We start from the raw sequence: 18,685 nt of genomic DNA, 5'->3' as shown, positions 1-18,685 counted from the left end.
TGGTCTTAGTCTCTGGCTCTAAAGGTCATGGTCTTGTCTTGGTCTCAGCCTCTATAGGTCTTGGTCTAAGTCTCTGGCTCTAAAGGTCTTGTCTTTGTCTCGGACTCTAAAGGTCATGGTCTTGTCTTGGTCTCAGCCTCTATAGGTCTTGGTCTAAGTCTCTGGCTCTAAAGGTCTTGGTCTTAGTCTCTGGCTCTAAAGGTCATGGTCTTAGTCTCTGGCTCTAAAGGTCATGGTCTTAGTCTCTGGCTCTAAAGGTCATGGTCTTGTCCTGGTCTCAGCCTCTATAGGTCTTGGTCATAGTCGCAAGCAAAACACACATATATATATATATATATAAGTTAAGGTCTATCATCTTTTAGTTAGGGATCCAGCATCTAAGTATATATTCATTATTATTCTGCAATAAACAGTTATTCTTCCTCCATGAAAAACTGTTTGTGAGCAAAAGACCAGGGACTAGTTATCGTATAATCAAAAAAAATTAGACAGAAAAAGAGCCAGCCATAAAGAAGCCTGTGATTATACTAAATTTGCTGATTATTCTTTATTTGCTGAAAAAAACTTTTAAAGAATCAGCAATAAATAATTTCTTTTGTCTCTGGGATAAAACCAAAATGAGCACAATATGGTTTTCCTCGCAGCTGAAGAAAAACCTTTCAGTTATTAGAAAAACAACCACAAACTGGCAAAAGCTACAGAATAGAAGGGAATAGAAAAATTTCTCATTTTCCTAAAACTAGCAGCAGCTTTGAAGTTCTGTAAAACTAACGTCATCTTTGATTGGAGGTGTCGTGTTTATGTGTTTATCTATAAGCAGCGTGAGGAAACTGTTCGCCCTTGTGATGCCCTCCCAGGCAGGAATCTGCTGCCAGCCCACACTGATGAAAACGTGATGATATACAGCTGAGACCGGCTCTTCACTCATGTCTCGGTCTAAATGAGCTGTGTCACAATGCAATGAACCAAAACCTGCGTGAGCCATAAAACACTTCACATCTAAATTTCTTTGTCTCATATTGTTTCCATTAGATTATTTCAATGGAAACCAACTGAACACATTACACTCTTAATGCTGGGTGTTACTTAAAAGCAGATGTGCTTCAAAGATGTAACACAGGTGAACAATTTTTTTTTTTTTTAAATAAGCGTATATTCACTAGAATTGAGCAGGTAAATAAGAAGGGATGAAAACATAAGACATTTTTATGTTCAAATGAGAAAAAAAACAAATTTCTTATTTAAAATCCATAATATCTAATTATCTTATTTCAAGTGGCAAAATAATAATTCCATTGGGAGATTATCTTATTTATCTAGAAAAGGAAAAATTATTTATTTAATTATTTACTGATTTTTACATCATCAACCATGTTTTCTGCTGACCCCACTATTCTTTGCTGTTATGATAAAAATATTTCCTGTGAAAACAAACAGGCTCTTAAGATCCAGTGCTATGTATTCAGAGTTTCAATGAGTCATCCTAAAGCAAAGTGATCATAAATGTCAGAACCACATAGTGAGAATATGATAGTAATATCAATTGATCTCAACTGATAGCAGTTCTTTACCACATAACTGTGAAATATGAAGAATGACGTTAAAGTATCAGTGATATAAAACGAAAAAGAAATACTGTGTTATGCTACGTTCAGAACGCAAGAAGCAAGAGCAGAAAAAACGCACATGCTGCTTCCTTTTTGATGCTTGTGCAAGTTTAGTTCTGACAGGCAGCTGAATCGTCTTTGCTGCTATAGATGCACACCCGAAAAGTGGGTCCAATGCGCGTTGGGCGGAGCTACCCTATCCTTTCTTTGCCTGTAACAATGGCCAACATATTCTCATTATCAGTTCGTATGAAATCGTACGAAAAGTTATGCACACTATTTCATACGTTTTGGACGTTTTCCCTCAAAAAAACAGATCAGTGCGCATGCGCAGGCAGACAGACAAAAAAAGCAGATCCGCGGACGGACGTAAAACTGGGAAAAACTGTGAAATAATTACTTCTTCATGTCTCTAACTACGTTGCTTGCTGTTTTATATCTTAGGGTTAGGATCAGGGTCAGGTTTAGGGTTAATTGTATGTTAAATTCTATGTTATTGAATGGCGCGTAAGATGCACATGCGCATACGGCGAAAAAAACGTCCAAAACTTACGAAATTACGGTGTATAACTTTTCGTACGATTTCATACAAACTCATAATGAGAATACACTGCAATGGCAGCTATCTTTGCTGTGATCCGTGGGAATAAAGTAGGTTTACTATGTTTTTAAGTGAGAAAGTCCACCTGAAAACTTCATCTGTGGCTGGAACGTGTTTTTCACGTGCGTAATCCAAACTGCAGGCACAGGAAAAAACTAAAATCAGACATATTTTGTTGGCAGGTTTCAAAATTCTAAGTTAATTTACGCATTAATAAACTGTTTCAGTGATTATAGCGCTCTGCATCAGCAGTGCTGTGTCTGTCTCCCTGCCAGCTCCCAGATAAGCTTCTCTGATTGGTTGATGTGGCGCGTCAAGCAGCAAAAGTTACATTTTTCCAACTCCAGAATCTGCGGCTTCTGTTTTAGATGCTCTGACGACGCTCTGCTCAGATGCACTGGAGAACCTTTTGCTGCACCATGATGTGCATCAACCATTGACTTTGCATGTAAACTAGCTGCTTCTACTGCCTCTGCTGCTTGCGGTATTAACGTAGCATTACATTATAGCTACACAGTGAGCCATAAGAGGATGAAACTGTTGGTGGTTCTCGTTTAAGAAAAGAAAAAATCCACAATGGACACAGAAATAATATTTTGAAAAGAAAAATAATAATTAATACAAATTCTATGAAAATAAAAGAAACTCTGTTCCAGATGAAGCAAAGCAGCCCCAGATCATAACAGAGCCTTCTCCATGTTTCACAATAGGTACAGTCCTCTTTTCTTTATATGCTTCATTTTTCCATCTTTGAACACTGAGCTGATATGCCTCAGCAAAAAAACTACATTTTTGTCTCATCCTCGGTAAGCTTCCTCTTCAGAAGATTTTTAAACAACAATAGTGTGCCTTCAGGCAGAGGCTTCTCCAGAAAAGGTGCAAGACAGACCACTACAGAAGATCCTTCCTGCCATCAGCTATCAACACCTACAACACCTGGATAACAAAAATAACTTACTGCAACATTTAATTTTCCTTTGGGAATAATAAAGTATTTATAATTGAATTTCCATGCTAACATTTTATTTTTATTTTATCATGGAACTTACTACAGATAAAGGTCTCAATAAATGGCTTTGCTTTGGCAGAAGAAAGATGATGATTTCTGGTAGTTGAGCTCATGCAAAGCAGAGTAAGAATGTCATTGTGTTGAAAGGGTGGGTGGTGGGGGAGGGGGGTGGTTTATCTAACCAATCACTGCACAGCATCAGAACAGCAACCTCACAGAGAGAACAGAATCACTTCCTGGTCTTTTTATTGCCACACCGGTGACGTCGCCTGGTCCTCGTTTCGACCTCCTGATGGCCCTTTCTGTCATGGCAACCGTCGCCATGGGAACTGTTGCACACATTACGGGTGGTCGTCAAGGCAACCTGGTTGAATAATCATCCCTCTCCTCTCGTGCGCCTCCTTGCCTCCTCCCCTTGTTCCTGTGCCGTGTTCTTACTCATTGAGAGGATCTAAAAGGGCAAGCTGTGTATTTATGCTGATGATTCCAGTGACGGCTCAGACTCAAAATGTTCCCAAAGGCCTCACTAGCCTCTGCTGCACACATTCAACAGCTGGGTGAAGATGGGGAAAGCAGAGGTGGGGCGATTTTTCGCCCCGTTGTTTTTCTGTGATCAGTGTACGCAGCGAGCAGAGTGAGTGTGCAGGGATAATATATCAGGCTACTCAGCTGTTGGATAAAAGCACTCTGATGAACTGTTTTTCATTAACATCTTCTTTGTGGCTGTAAACACCTGCTGTACTTCATTACTGCTCTCCATGTGGATCCAAAGCAGGTTACAAAGAAATTACCATCTGCATTCTGGCAGAGTGACCAATCATCTACGGACACATTAAACAGTCAACGTTTTGATGTAAAGCAGCGTGTGTTGAATAGGACTCAGTTTTATTGCTACTCTAGTGCATAAAGGAAGAACTTTCTTGTTAACTTTCCTTTTGGGCTCAAACTTTTGTCCTTGGATCGAGTGAATTTTGTTTCATTATTGTCAGAAGCAAATGAACACGTTTTGTAAATCGAAGTAAAAAAAAAAATCGAAAGTTTAGTAAATTTCTGCATTTGAGTAAGATTTAAGGGTTTAAGTGTTTGCTGTTTTCTGATATATATTTTTTTAAATCAGTTTATATTCCTACTTTTTTTTATCATCTTCTATTTTTTTTCTAATTTTATCTTTTTGAAATTACTCTTTGTCAAAGGTGTAATGACACACCAATAGGTCCGTAAGCAACACTATCTGGATGGGCCCCATATGAAGTACAACACGTGATAAAGGTTCAGTATTCAGCGACAGTTTCATCAATATGCCAATAAGATACAATTATTTGATATGATCCCATATCACACATGGAAAAATAGTGAAAAGCAGTGTTTGAATCAATTTGACTGTATGATCTGGTTGAACTGTAAAAAGCCTTCAGATGACATGTATTGTGAATTGGCGCTATAGAAATAAACTGAATTGAATTGATTGGGCACCTTGAATAGAACCATTGGTGACAGCGCACCACCACATGCCATTGGGCTAGCTTTGCCTTTGCAGCCCCCCTCCTCACCCACGCTCCCTCCATTCATCTCCTGGTCGCAATCTTTACTCACTGTAGCAGCAATGTCCACCTCTGCCTCTTTGGTTCTTGTTTATTTTGGAAAACTTTTTCTGTTCTTCAGCTCTTTTTTCTTTTCTGGAACCCACTTAAGTACCTCTTTTTGGTATTCATCGTCGCTAACACATTGTACATGACGGTTTTGCTTTTAATTTAGGCTCTATGCTAAGAGACTATTCTTGTCTACAATTGCGTAGGGGGCCAACCAGGTGACAGTGCACAGGCAGGAGTCGGTAAGCACCTCCTTACCGATATTTACGCCAGTGCTCTTTGTAAGGTTCAATTTAATGAATTGCATTTTTTGAGAGATCTTTTCTTCTCAGGGCGGGCTTTCCTCTGGAGTGAGGAGCAAAGACACATTACTATTGGTCAGCATGGACTATAGCAACAATATTTCTGGGGATGTAAAAATTCTTGGCTGAAACCCAGCACAAAAACTCGCTCCTACAGTTCAACATAGTCTGATTATCAGTTAGTATGAAATCGTACGAAAAGTTATGAACACTATTTTGTAGGTTTTGGACGTTTTTCCTCAAAAAACAGATCAGTGTGCATGTGCTGGCAGACAGACAAAAAAAGCAGATCCGCGGACGGACGTAAAAATGGGAAAAACAGTGCAATAATTACTTCCTCATGTTTCTAACTACATTGCTTGCTGTTTTATACCTTAGGGTTAGGGTTAGGGTCTGGGTTAGGGTTAATTGTATGTCAAATTCGAAGTTATTAAATGGTGCGTAAAATGCGCATGCGCACACTGCAAAAACAATCCAGAAATAAGTAAAAAATTCTTAAATTAAGTATATTTACCCTTAATTTGAGCAGGTAAATAAGATGATCTGCCAATGAAATTAGTATTTTCACTCTTAAAATAAGATAGTTAGATAATATTTACTCGAAATAAGACGATAAAATAGTTTTTTCTTATTTTAAAAGAAAATTGTCTTGTTCCATTGGCAAAGTGTCTTACTTACCTCCTCAATTCAAGGAAAAACACACTTATTTTAAGAAAAAATTACTTATTGAGATTTCTATTTTTTGCAGTGCATATGACGAAAAAAACGTCCAAAACGTACGAAATTACGGTGCATAACTTTTCGTACGATTTCATACAAACAAGCTACCTATAGCAGCCATTTCATGGGTTTTCTAAGCTTCTTTGCTTGGACCGCTCCAAAACCCCCTGTTACCAACTGAATTAACCCATTCTTTCCAACATAACTATATTTCAATGCATTACCAAGTTCTTAATTTTCCACTGTACAACTGGTTGAAAGTTCACTGTTTTAATTTCTCAGCATGAGAATTATTCACATTTATCTGTTGCTATTTAGAATTAAATTAAATTCAGTTCCGATTATTTATATTATGGCAATTCACAACACAAAGGACACTTTCAATGCATTAAGTCTTAAAACTTGGAAATACCTCAGATACACTTGAACTGCTCTTAAAACCCCTTTTTCCTTTTTAGTTTGCTTTTATCTACTTTATTTATTTCCTCCGCAAATTTGTGTTAATCAAAGGACCATAATCACAATTTGAGTAAAGCACACTCTGGGCATTTCTGGTTTTAACAAAAAGCCAAAATGAAAAAAAAAAAGCCAAGTTCACATTGCGGATGTTAAAGCAGGTTTAAGCGGAAGCCCAACTCAAACATGTATATTTTAACAAAATAAAGTCAGGTCTGTGGGTGATAACTCTTTAAATTCATCAGTGCACATTTTCACTGTTCCTATTATGTTCATTTACAACTGTTTCAGAGTCAAGCATAAGACCTGGTGATGCCATGTCTGAGTACATGCTTCATTACCATATGAACAAACTATGCACAGGTTTGCTGTCTCTATCCCATGCAATCCCAGGTAATCAGTGTGTTAATGTATTTAAAGCACTTGTGCATAAAACCCTTTTATTAATACCCATTAACTGTCATAGATTTAGGAGCTTACTGTAGTCCCACTGTCCCTTAGGCCTTTTTGACCGCACAGTAACCAGAGCTTGGAGCTAAAATTAGAGCTGGAGCTTAAAAGGCTGCTTTTAACAAACTGGGTTGATTTAAGATTCAACATGTGTGGCAGAAATGTATACAAATGGAGAAGGAAGTCCACCATAAATAAAAGCAGAAGAAAGAAGAAGATGACCATGAGACAAACAAAGCAAGTAAGATGGATAAACTTCTAGCAGCACAGATGCTATTCATTGCTGCACATGCCCTTATAGCCCCATTTAAACTGTCCTCTGAAAACCGATCCATGCCGAGCTTGAAACAGTTTCCTGTGCCGAGTTCGGTTCCTTACGATCATTTACACTCTACGGTACAACTGCTCTCTAGACAAGCAAACAAACATGGTGGCACCCGTAACATTCAGAAAGATTGCAGAGTCAGGCGAAGAAGGCAGCCTTTGGTGAACTTACTTGATAGAGTTTGCTTCTGGGAAGTGAATATGACAAATAATAGTCTAACCAGAGCTTACAGATGCAGGAACCAACAACAGAAGTTGAGATTCATCACACTGCGAAGCAGAATCCTCACTGGAAATCGTGTGGCATGATAGGGAAGCTAGTATTTTTGTGAATGTCTGAAGTTTCATGATTACTGAGGCTGACTGTAAGGACATGACGCGGTCTACTCATGCGCTCTTTGTTATCGAGACAGAACTGAACCGCGCCGAACCCTACTGATGAGCTAGTACCATGTAAGCCCTGTTCGGTTGTGTCTCGCACAGTCCGGTTCAGTGTGCGTGCCATTTACATTCGACAGTTATCTCGGTTAACGTGCTCGGACCGATCTCGGTACAGTTTCAAAAGGGTTGTGTTAATTCGGCTTATGATTATACAGCAACAAAAGTTGTCACTGTTACTTTTTTCAGCATCTTGCATAGTCAAGAGGACTGAGCCCCCCCCAGAGCTAACTATACCCAAGCAAGAAATCTCTAGTTAAGCCCCTCCTATTATCTGTGTAACAATGCACTAATATTGGTTTGCATATTGGATAGAGGACTGCTTCTGGGCCAGAACAGATGCTTTTGGTCTTTTTATAAATTGTGATAAGATACCCATCTCCTCCCTCAAAGTCTCTTAAGGGTTGGTCCATGTCCCCTCACACCTGCCATTGAGCACATTTCCCAGCTAAATGGGCTTTATAAACTTTACACAAGCAGACCCAGCTGTGTACACCACAGGCATTTGGATCCAGGTCTTTATGGAGATCCATTTATATATCTAATATCTAAATGCTAAGAGGCAGCTGCAGTTATGTACACAGCAGCTCCTAATAACACTGTGTAATCCTCATAGGTTTGTTTTTTATAATATATATACATTTACTGCATATCCATGGGATGCTTCCTTTTTGGATGTGGTTGGTTTGCTATGTTTTTTCCTTTTTCTTTCTTCTCATTTATTACAGGTGTGGAAGCAGACTTTTTCGCTGTTATGCATTCTCTATTTTCTTTGTCTTTCTCCTTTATCCCCCCCTTTCTTTCTCCCCTTCATTCTTCCATCTCTTTTTATATTTCTCAAATCCCTTTCTATCTCAGCATCTATCATACTCAAGTAGAAACTTATGGCAACAGCCAACTGGTCTACTTGTGTAAGCAAAGCCAATTATCCAGCACCAGGACAACAATTCTCACTGCTATTTTAAAACAAGTTAAAGATTCTTATCCAACACTTTACATTTGTACTTCCTTCTGATCAGGTGTTAATCTATCATATATTGTGAACCAAGGGCGCGTTACATCTAAATCAACATAGTCCGCTTTAGCTTTAGTTAGTAGTCTCATGACTTTAAGCTTAGGTTGACTCGAAACACGAGGTCACAGAATATGGTGTATCCACCTGATGAGGCCCGCTGCGGACCGAGAGCTGTTCTTCAGCACCACCAGAGCGGAACAGAGAACCTGGGTACCATGCCGACCCCTTCAGGAAACTTCTTGTACCTCGTTTAGTTTCAGCTTTAGTTACTGACCTTTCTGAGAGTTCCGGAGTCTGTGAAAACCCTGCTGCTGCTGGGATTTCTGCAGCGCAGATATTCCCGACACGCTGTTCCCCATGGCAGGATGCTGGATTATTCCCAGGTAACGATCCGACGATGATGGCAGAAAAAGCGAAACCATGAACTCCCTCACTTTGCAGCCGGACATACGACTGTGCTTACATCCTTCTGTATTCATCCAACCACGGGAGCGGAAGAGGCGCACAGGTGTGCGCACTGTGAGCGGATAAAGCGTGAGCGCAGATGCTGAGGACAGATTTGATTTTCATCAGAGATTTGATGGTTCTGTAATCCGCTGCAGAGAGCGGAGGTTGGACCCATTTTAGGAGATGACTGGAATAAAACCAACCCAGCAGTTTTAAACTCAGACCTTGTTTTTTTTTTGTTTTTGTTTTTTTAACAAACTCTTTTTTATGTATATTTATATTTTAATCATCTCAGAAGAGGTTGCCTTATTGTCACTGGGATTTAACAGGACAGTTAAACATCCTTCATAGAAGTAACAAACACACATTATAACATAAATCTCGAATTGTGTGAAGCTGCCATCTAGTGTAAATCAACATTTAAACAACAAGAACTAATTAAGGTTTTGCTCAAAAACTAACTGAATTAAAAATGCAATACAGTGCCTCAGCATAAGCCGAAAGCAGTCAACTTCTTTTTTTGTTTCTTTTTTACAGGGAAGCATTTTTGTTAATTATCACCTCAGGTTAAATTTTTTATTTTCAGACTGTCCTCAAAATAAAAATATAGATGAAAGATAAATCTGTAGTAAGACATTTATCTGATCGTTTCAAGTCTTTATTTTTTTATTGGTATCAATGTCATCTTTACCACTTGTCAAAAACCTGAGAATGTAGGACCCAGTATTCAGGAGGAAAAGACAGTGGGGAAGTTCAAAGCCTTTATTCAAAACCAACAGAACCAGCTGAGCTGTGGATCTCTGGTTTGGGAGAAACACAGCTAAGTGACCACCATAATCAGATGATTATCAAAGTGAGTCACTTATCTCATTTAACAGTTCAGTCCATCCTCACGGCTGAGGCAGGATTCAGCCAATGGACTGCCAAAGAGATGAATGCTGTAGCAGCCCCAGTGAACAGGCAGGAGTCTGAGCCAGGTCAGGGAAACGGTCCAGAACAAGGATGGTTCTGAGGCTGATAGAGGTTCAGGGAGACAGAAGCACACATACAGCAAGAAGCAGAGATATAAAAGGCCACGGTAAACCAGCTCCACATGCAGCCCTGTCCAGGAAGCATACAGCATGGTAGAAAAGCTCTGAGCCAGCTCCCAGAGGATGTCAGAGGATGAAGAGAACACATCTAGACAGTCACAGTCAGAGAAACAGGACTACAATGATAAACAAAGGTGTTGATGGCAGCAGCACAGCTGATATTTCTCTCCAGGATGGAGTCGCAGCCCAACAGGAACAGCATAGATGAAGCTACTATGAGCAAAAGCAGAGAGAGCAGAACATAACAGATTCTCAAGACTGGGAGAATAGAGATAGAATTAAGCAGAATGATGAAAAAGGGGTCCCTATGTCCTCCAGCAGTCTAAGCTTATGACAGCATAATTATAGAGATAGCTCAGGATATCCTGAGCCACTCTTATAAGCTTTATCAAAAAAGGGAAGCTTTAAGACTACTTATAAAAGTAGACTGGGTGTCTGCCTCACGGACTAAAACTGGTAGTTGGTTACACAAGAGAGGAGCCTGATAACTAGAAGATCTGCCTCCTATTCTACTTTTAGAAATTCTAGGAACCACTAGTAAACCTGCAGATTTAGACAGAGTGCTCTGCTAGGGACAGAAGGAACAATCATATCTCTGATATCCAGAGATGGGAAGTAACGAAGTACAAATACTTCGTTACTGTACTCAAGTAGATTTTTTTGATATTTTTACTTTACTTTACTACTTATTTTTATGGCGACTTTTTACTTCTACTCCTTACATTTTTACACAAATATCTGTACTTTCTACTCCTTACATTTAAAAAAATTGTCTCGTTACTTTAGTTTTGAATCATTTCAATGGATTTACCGTTATAATTTTTCACGTCATCAATACCAAATTCAATCTAATTGGATGGGAATCTACGTTGCATTTGACGCACCACTACAAGATGAATCGACAGATTTGGCGGTATTCATTCGCGGCAAATCATTGCAGCTTGGTGGCGGTGACTTTAGCATAGTAGTATGGACGACGAGATGATTGAAAATGAACACAACGGAGATCTAGTCCTATTGGCAGACATCCATTTAAAATGTATGCAATGGCATGAAAAAAGTGGTTTCTACTTTTACTTTTATACTTTAAGTAAATTTACAAGCCTGTACTTTGTTACTTTTACTTGAGTAAAGAAGTTTAATCAGTACTTCCACTTTTACCAGAGTATTTTTTAACACAAGTATCTGTACTTTTACTCAAGTACGGAAAGTGAGTACTTTTGCCATCTCTGCTGATATCAGATGGAGCTAATGAAGGAGAAAGATTTTAAAAGTGATACTGAAGTTACCTCTTTTTCTTTGCAAGTAAGCAAACTGTACTGCCTTAATTAGCCTAAAGCTAACTTTTTGACAAGATGCCTCGTTCAGAAAGACCATCTGAAAAATGCGAACACCAAAAGAAAAGCTTAATCGTGGTCTACAAAGTGGCTGTTTAGAAGATAGCAACAGAAGGGTGCGTGAATTTGGTTATTGGGAAATGTAATGTAGGTATTACCAGGGTAATCAACCAGTTGAAAGCCATGGACATTGCTAAGGAGTGTAACATACCCATCACCAAGTTTAAAGCCAACATCCACTGGTGCAGGAGGATGATGCACTACAGCAGTCTTGTATCAAAGTGCAGAACCAGCATTCATGTGGAAGTGTTGCATAGACTTAAATTAAATATGTCATTACTGTGTTTTTTTTGCTGTTGTTGTTTAACAGCACAAATATTTCAATGCAAAATAATTTCAATGAATTTCTTAGCACTTCAAAATAAAACAGTTTCTTTTACCAAAATAAATTTGGTTTTTTCAGAGTCTTTTATTTTTAGTCTTTTTGTTGTGTTTCTAAAAACTAGTATTGGAAAGACGGAGTCGTCTTATAATCAGGGTCGTCCTACAGTATATTCAGGTTAGTACAGTAATTAGACAGTTACTGTAATATAGAAAGCTAAAAATAGATTCCAAAAAAAATATACCAATCATGTTGGTACAGAATTTTCGGTTTACGTGGGTGAAGTAGCTTTCAAATCCGCCATGAAAGCTGCATGAAACACAGCCATGAAAGCTCCATCTAAAAGCAGCAACTTCTTCAGCTTACTCTCTACTCTTCCTCCATTTGGTCTTCCTCATGTTCATTATCATCGAAACTAAATACTGCTAAATTAAAATCTATTGTTAAATTTAATTACAGATCCCTATAAGAGTGCAAGTTGAAATTTATAAAAAGATGCTGAATTGTAATTAAATCCAAAATGAGAATAAATGTAATGCAGACACTCTGCCAGATGTTTTCCCCCTGTTCCCTCTCTCAGTCGCGCTACAGTAGAAGGGGATCTGCTCATATCCAGGATATCACTCTTGTCCTAATTCTCATCTCATGAGGTTAAGTAAAGGGTGGAATATACAGTAGGTGGATCTGCAAATATGGAGCTTCAGCTTAGTTTCAGTTTTAACTCTGATTCGTTTTCTTCCATCATTTAGGACACATTCTATAACAAACTCAATCAGCTCTGACTCACGCAGCAAATAGCATATGGTGCTATCTGATATTTTTTCCTGCCAATTAAAAACTTTAATTCTCAGTCAAAGTATGCACTGAAATGCGTTCTTTTTGTCAAGTTCATATAAAATGATGAGCCTTTCCTTTTATACACCTTTTCGCTCTTCATGCCTTCTCCTTTGCCACATAGTCTGTGATGTAGTGTATGATGAAGTCCAACAATCCTAGGAAAAAATCTCTTTTACATCCCTGAAGACTTTCAGGATGAGTTGAACACGCTGCAACTTTTCCAGTGGTCTCCTCTCTACTTAATCATTTGCTAACATTGCTGTCTGATGCATTCATAAACAATCCTCAAAGTCTACAGAACTTAACTCACTATACTGTTTGAACCACCATCTGATTTTAATTCTCCACCAAACGTCTGTGATAGCTGTTTGAGAAACTTGACCTGCGCAAAAATCAAATAAAAATAAAATTATAATCACACCAAGCCATTCTTTATAAGTTCTAAACCTGGTTTTGACTTTAAATAAGAAAAAAAGGGTTGATGCTGTTTTATAATTCTGAACATCTTTGCTTTTTTCATATACAATTTCTCCAGATGCTTTATGTGATCTAAAAGGTGGTGTTCTACAGGATCAACAGAAAAAAAATTAAATAAAACATGTCCCTGATTGTTTGGCAACTGATAACCGGAACATGTGGATTACTTTGTATTCACCCACCTCAACTTTACTCTATAACCCTGAAATTAAATCAAAAGCAGTGATGAGCAAACCAAACCCCAAAAGGCTTGGATCCTAGCATTATTAGGAGGTGCTCTGGTCAGATTAAACAAAATTTAGACTTTCTGTCTGACAAGCAGGAAAACCCAGACAGAACACCAGCCCCACTGTGAAACACAGTGGTGGAAGCATCATGGTGTTAGATGCCTTTCTCCACCTGGGACAGGGCAGCGGTTAGAGTCAGTAAAGGCCAGGTGGAGCTAATTACAAGGCAACCATGGTTTTAGAATAAGATGGTTTGTATCAAAATGTGTTTTAACAGAATCCTTTGGACTTTATGTTTTCATGTTTAATTGGTTTTGATGCTTCTGTCATCTAATATTTAGTTAATTCACTGGTTATAAGATTACTGGACCTGTTTTTGAGTTGCCTGTTATTGTAAGTAGATTATGCACTTCCATTCCTGTTTTGCTGTAGTTTTATTATTTTAGCTGTGTGTTTATTTCACTTTCAACCTCCTGGTCAGTTGTTTTTCTTAGCTTCTTTATCACCTCAAGGTTTGTTTTTATTTTTCTGATGCTGTTTTGCACTACATTGTCCTAGTTTCAATTTCTTACAGTCTCTCATGAGGCAAACCAGTAAAGACACTTAAGCCACAGTGTAAGTGTGTCTGCAGTTGCCCTAATAAGGGCTATCCTATAAACACTGGCGGTTAGGAAGGAGCTAGGACCAGAAAGAAGATTACTGCAGTCAGCATAGGGAACTCGTGATGTTCTTATCCACCACATAGGAGCCATGCTGTTTTACACAGTCTTTTGTAGTTCTTTCTGGAGGGCTGCAGTCCATATTTGACCAGCGACATTCATGTGTGTCCATCGCGTAATGACCTCCATAAGGCAACAGGCTGTCTGGATTCAGCACAGCAGTCCAGAGCCCTTTTCCTACCCTGGATAGAGTCCTAACTGTTGATCCCATGAAAGGTGATTGATTTGAGCTATAGATAGGAGGTAGGGGCCCCATTTTAAGGTATTCACAGCTGTCACAGCTCTTATAAATTCTTCTCATTTGCTCATCAATGGATTACTAAAGCAATCACAAATTAAAGGACTTATGAAGGGGAGTGTTGGCCTAGTGGTTAGAGCAGTGCACTTGTGCTCTGAGAAGGTTGGAAGTACCTGGTTGGATCCCCACAGCCTCAACTATGCGTCTCTGAGCAGGACCCTTAACCCCTGATTGCTCCCTAGGTGCCACACAATGGTTGCCTACTGCTCCCCAAGGGGATGGGTCAAAATGCAGAGAAGGAATTTCCCCATTGTGGGGCAATAAAGCAATTTACATTTCACACTTCTTGCTGGGTTCTCCTATTGTGGAACCATATTTCCTGTTTTTCTGAAGTTTTTTCTCCTGCTTCTTAGCCGTTCTCTGTCCCTGACCTTGTTGTAATCTATTGTCAATTAGACTCTGCCTTGTATTTGATATACATGACTTCCTTTGTGAGATAGCCAATGCCTGGTCAAAGTCCAGGAAATAGGTGGTATTGTTGAATAATTGTTTGCACACTTTCTCTATCATTTCTCACTATTCCAGAGTGTTAGTTTGAAGGCATCCAAAGCTGTGAGATAAAAACCTAAACTTTATTGAGCTGGTGTTTTGGTAAACATGGCTCATCCATTAAAAATCCCAATGAAACAGAGACACGGTTGTGTTTGGTACAAAAGAGAAGGAAATGATTTAAGGGGTAGGAATAAATCCACAAGCTCAATTTTGTGTTCCCTCCATCAGTTGTTTAACACACCTTAAAGAAGAAGTAAACAAACATGCGGTAAAAAACATAGCATGTGAAACATCAACGCTTCTACCAATGAGACGCTGCTGCTGTAATGCACAAACTCTTTGGTTGGATTTATCCTGCTCATGTTGGACACCTAAAGTAACCCTCAGCGTATATTACTCTGAAGTGTTCTCATTTTTATTAAAAGCACACTTCTCACTCTATAACATGGACTCAACATCCTACATCTTCAACTGAAGTATGAAAAGCTTAGATGAACAGCATGATGTAAAGTGACAGCACCTGAGGCGAGAGCTCGTCTTTACTCGAAATACTCCTGAGAAGAGGCATAGACTGAACCTTCTGCGCTACATTCTCCTACACTCAGAGTTAAATGAAGAAGCTCTGGGCTCCAGGCCTTTTATCGTCACAGCACATTGGTATAAGCCTGAACTCTCAGCCATGTTTTAAAGACTCTGAGTCACATTTTCCTGCTCTACCTTCACTTCCATGCTCACCTTGGGTTTATCGTCTTTTTAAAAGAGGTACATAAAAGAAAGGGCCAGTGGGCTTTCTGCTAAACAAACTGCTGAGATCAATAAGGGAAATGTTGCCTTGGACATGAGTAACTGCTGAATGCTGGAGCGGAGAAACCAAACACTGCTTTGGAGAGAGCGAGGTGAGGAAGGTAAGAGTACAAAGGAAGCAGGTTTCAGGTGTATGACAATCACAGGAATACGTACGGTAAAAGAGTTGAGGTGAGGTACGACTGCCTTCCACTGTTCAGCGTTTCTGAATTTAGCTTCAGCTCAGCCTTTAAATCCAGACATTGTTACAGCAAAGGAAGGAGCCACTGAGCCAAATAAGCATCTGAATCAAATAATGCCTGAACACATTTTACTACGGATTTACTGACATACAGGTCCATGCAGCTCTTATACACAATAAACCTTTTAATATCTAGTAGCTGTACAATCATCTTTTATGTTTTTATTCCAGGCCTGTCTTGATGCAAAGCAGCAAAGTGTGTCACCATACAGTCCTGGAGGAGATTCTAAACTGCGGTTGGAACCAAGGATGACCCACTTTCAAATGTTTTGAGGAAGTGGGGGCAAGTTTGTCCGACAACGGAGGGACATGAGGGCCAAAAAGAGCGGGGATCCAGGTGGGAAAAGGGTTGCAGCGTTCTCTCTCACCTCACTCTTCTAGTTGGTCCATCTTTACGAGTCGTTTTCCACAATGGTGGTCGTACAAACAAAACAAGCCGGTAAGGAACCAAACAGGAATTACGCATAGTGTAGAGTGGATGTAGATTTGACCAATCAGAGGCCTCCTGTCAGCGGTCACCTACAATTCTGGAAAGGTGCAGTAGAGTGTCTGCGGCATGGGCGGGGACTCATTTGCATTCACTGCGACACACTCTTAAACAGCCTGGTTTCTTAGTATAAATCAGCCTTTATTAGGCTACTTCTACACACATGTTCATACTTCATACTTGTTCTGTTGCTAAAAATGCAGAAATGTGGTCTACACTTTAATTTTGTAAACAATACTGTAAGTAAACTTTCACTGTAAGCTTTATAGCTGTTTAGTTTTTAAAGTGTGGCACACATTCTTTATAACACATACAGGCATATGGCCTTCTGCATAGCATTACCTAATAATATGCTACCTATGGCCACGATCAAAAACAACACATTTAAAGTTACAGTATGTACAGACTTTATAGAAATCACAGCTTTGAAAAAAAACACAATAAGGTCAGAAAATGAAAAAATATCAAATTCAATCTCCTACCTTTAATACTTCAATCTACAGCTTTTCTATTACCAACCCTTGATCCCGGAAATTCAAACTAAACTCCTGCTTGTACAGACTCTGGATGGCCCCTAGTAAAGGGCCCCCACAGAGACCACAAGGGACACGGTTGAATGCCTTTTCCAGGTCCACACCCTTATGAACCCTTGAGAACCCCGTAGAGTAGGGATGTCAAACTGGTTCCTGAAAGGGCTGTGTGGCTGCAGGTTTTCTTTCCAACCAAGCAATAGCACACCAGGCTCCAGTCTTCTCATCAAGTTAGTACAACATGATGGCTTGATGAGATGACTGGAGTCTGGTGTGTTATTGCTTGTTTGGAAAGAAAACCCGCAGCAACACAGCCCTTTCTCGAACCAGTTTGACACCCATGCTGTAGAGGGTGTGGAGCTGGTACACTGTTCCAAGGCCAGGAAGAAAACTACACTGCTCCTCCTGAAGCTGAGATTAAACCATCAGCCAAACTCTCCTCTCCAGCACCCCGGCTTAGGCTTCACAACTTGTAAAACTCCATCTCAGAAAGAGAAATAAAAAAATGTAATATAAAACAATTAGATTGAAAAAAGAAACAATTTGATTTGAAAACAATAAATCTGGGGAAACAGCAAAGTCATCCTAAAAACCTTCATTTGATTAGAGTGTCACAGTTTGGCAGAGGTTATGAGGATCTAAATGCAGAGACAGAGAGGCAGAGGTGAATCTTGCAGATTTGATGGAGCAACTAAGGAAAAATACAAAAATATGTTGTTGTTTTTTTTATTTCAATAACTTACACCTATTTATTAGTGGGTATCTTTATTTACTTCATTTTGCCCCCCTTGATGAACACATTTCAGCGCTTAGGGTGAACCTATGTAATGTTTTTTTAGTGGGAACTGATTATAGAACAGTTTGAGTTTGGTGTATTGAAGCTATGCAGCACTGATGCAGTGGGATTTTCCAGACAGACTAAAAATTCTGGCTTAACTTGTGATGAAATTCAGTATGTTTTTATGCAAAGGTGATGCTGGGTGCTACTTCGATATAGTAGCAAACGAAATGTATTTAAAGCCCTCTGGCCATAACAGTGTTGCAGGAAACAGTGTTCAGTAGAATCATTGGGCCAAGTGCATTTCCTGATAAAAATAAAAAACAGAGACTGAGCTGTCAGGCTGCTGTGTTTTAAACATTACCTATAGGAAGCCTTCAACTGAAAACACACTGAAGCTGTTTTTTTCCTCCTCTATGAACACATTGGTTTATCATTTTAGGAGGATATGTCTTTCATTTGCCCTCTAAACGTTCTCTGATGGTTGGTGCAGAAAGTCAGGATCAAGACCAAAGACGCTGAATCTGTTTATCAACTAGAAACATAAAACCAAAACAAGAGTGACAAAAAGCATGGAGTCAGACACCGTCCGGCAGCAGGGCTGGTCCTCTCCATCCCACCGCTGATTCCTGCCCCTCCGGCTGTTTCCGTGGCAGCGGTGAGGTGTAGCAGAGCCAAGCGTTTCTCTCTGTGCCAATCCAAAGTGTCTCTGGCATGATGGGTGATAAACGTTCAGCTGTTGCCTCCGTCGTTTGGAGGCTCTCAAGCAGACTCGCTGAGCTGGGGTTGTTCTTTTTTGTTTGTTGTTGTTCTTGCTGTTGACATTTTCAGTTTGCCACAGCTTGAAGTGACATTTTACAAGCAGGCACAGCTGAGCTGACTTTTCCAAACCGTCCTTATTTAATTCACTTCTCTCTTGCTCTGTAGTTGTATTTGTAGGACTACGTGAACCAATGAGCTGCTCTTCATGGAATGTCAGCGGCTGACCCGGAGGTAAACCCTGCTCGGCGGAGGATAACCCCCCCCC

General features: G+C 39.6%; 1 protein-coding gene across 1 annotated transcript in view; it reads right to left on the bottom strand.

Annotated features, from left to right (window-relative positions):
• Positions 1-9,024, bottom strand: part of neurl1 (neuralized E3 ubiquitin protein ligase 1) — a 113,598-nt gene extending 104,574 nt beyond the window's left edge. Inside the window, exon 1 of the mRNA XM_015401211.1 lies at positions 8,786-9,024. Coding sequence (XP_015256697.1) covers positions 8,786-8,990 — 205 coding nt within the window. The 5' untranslated portion in view covers positions 8,991-9,024. The remainder of the gene's footprint in view (positions 1-8,785) is intronic.
• Positions 9,025-18,685: the final 9,661 nt, after the last annotated feature.

The sequence above is a fragment of the Cyprinodon variegatus genome, unplaced genomic scaffold (genome assembly GCF_000732505.1).
Source record: "Cyprinodon variegatus isolate N-32 unplaced genomic scaffold, C_variegatus-1.0 Scaffold1193, whole genome shotgun sequence".
NCBI classification, from domain to species: domain Eukaryota; kingdom Metazoa; phylum Chordata; class Actinopteri; order Cyprinodontiformes; family Cyprinodontidae; genus Cyprinodon; species Cyprinodon variegatus.
This window is presented reverse-complemented; position numbering and strand designations above follow the sequence as displayed.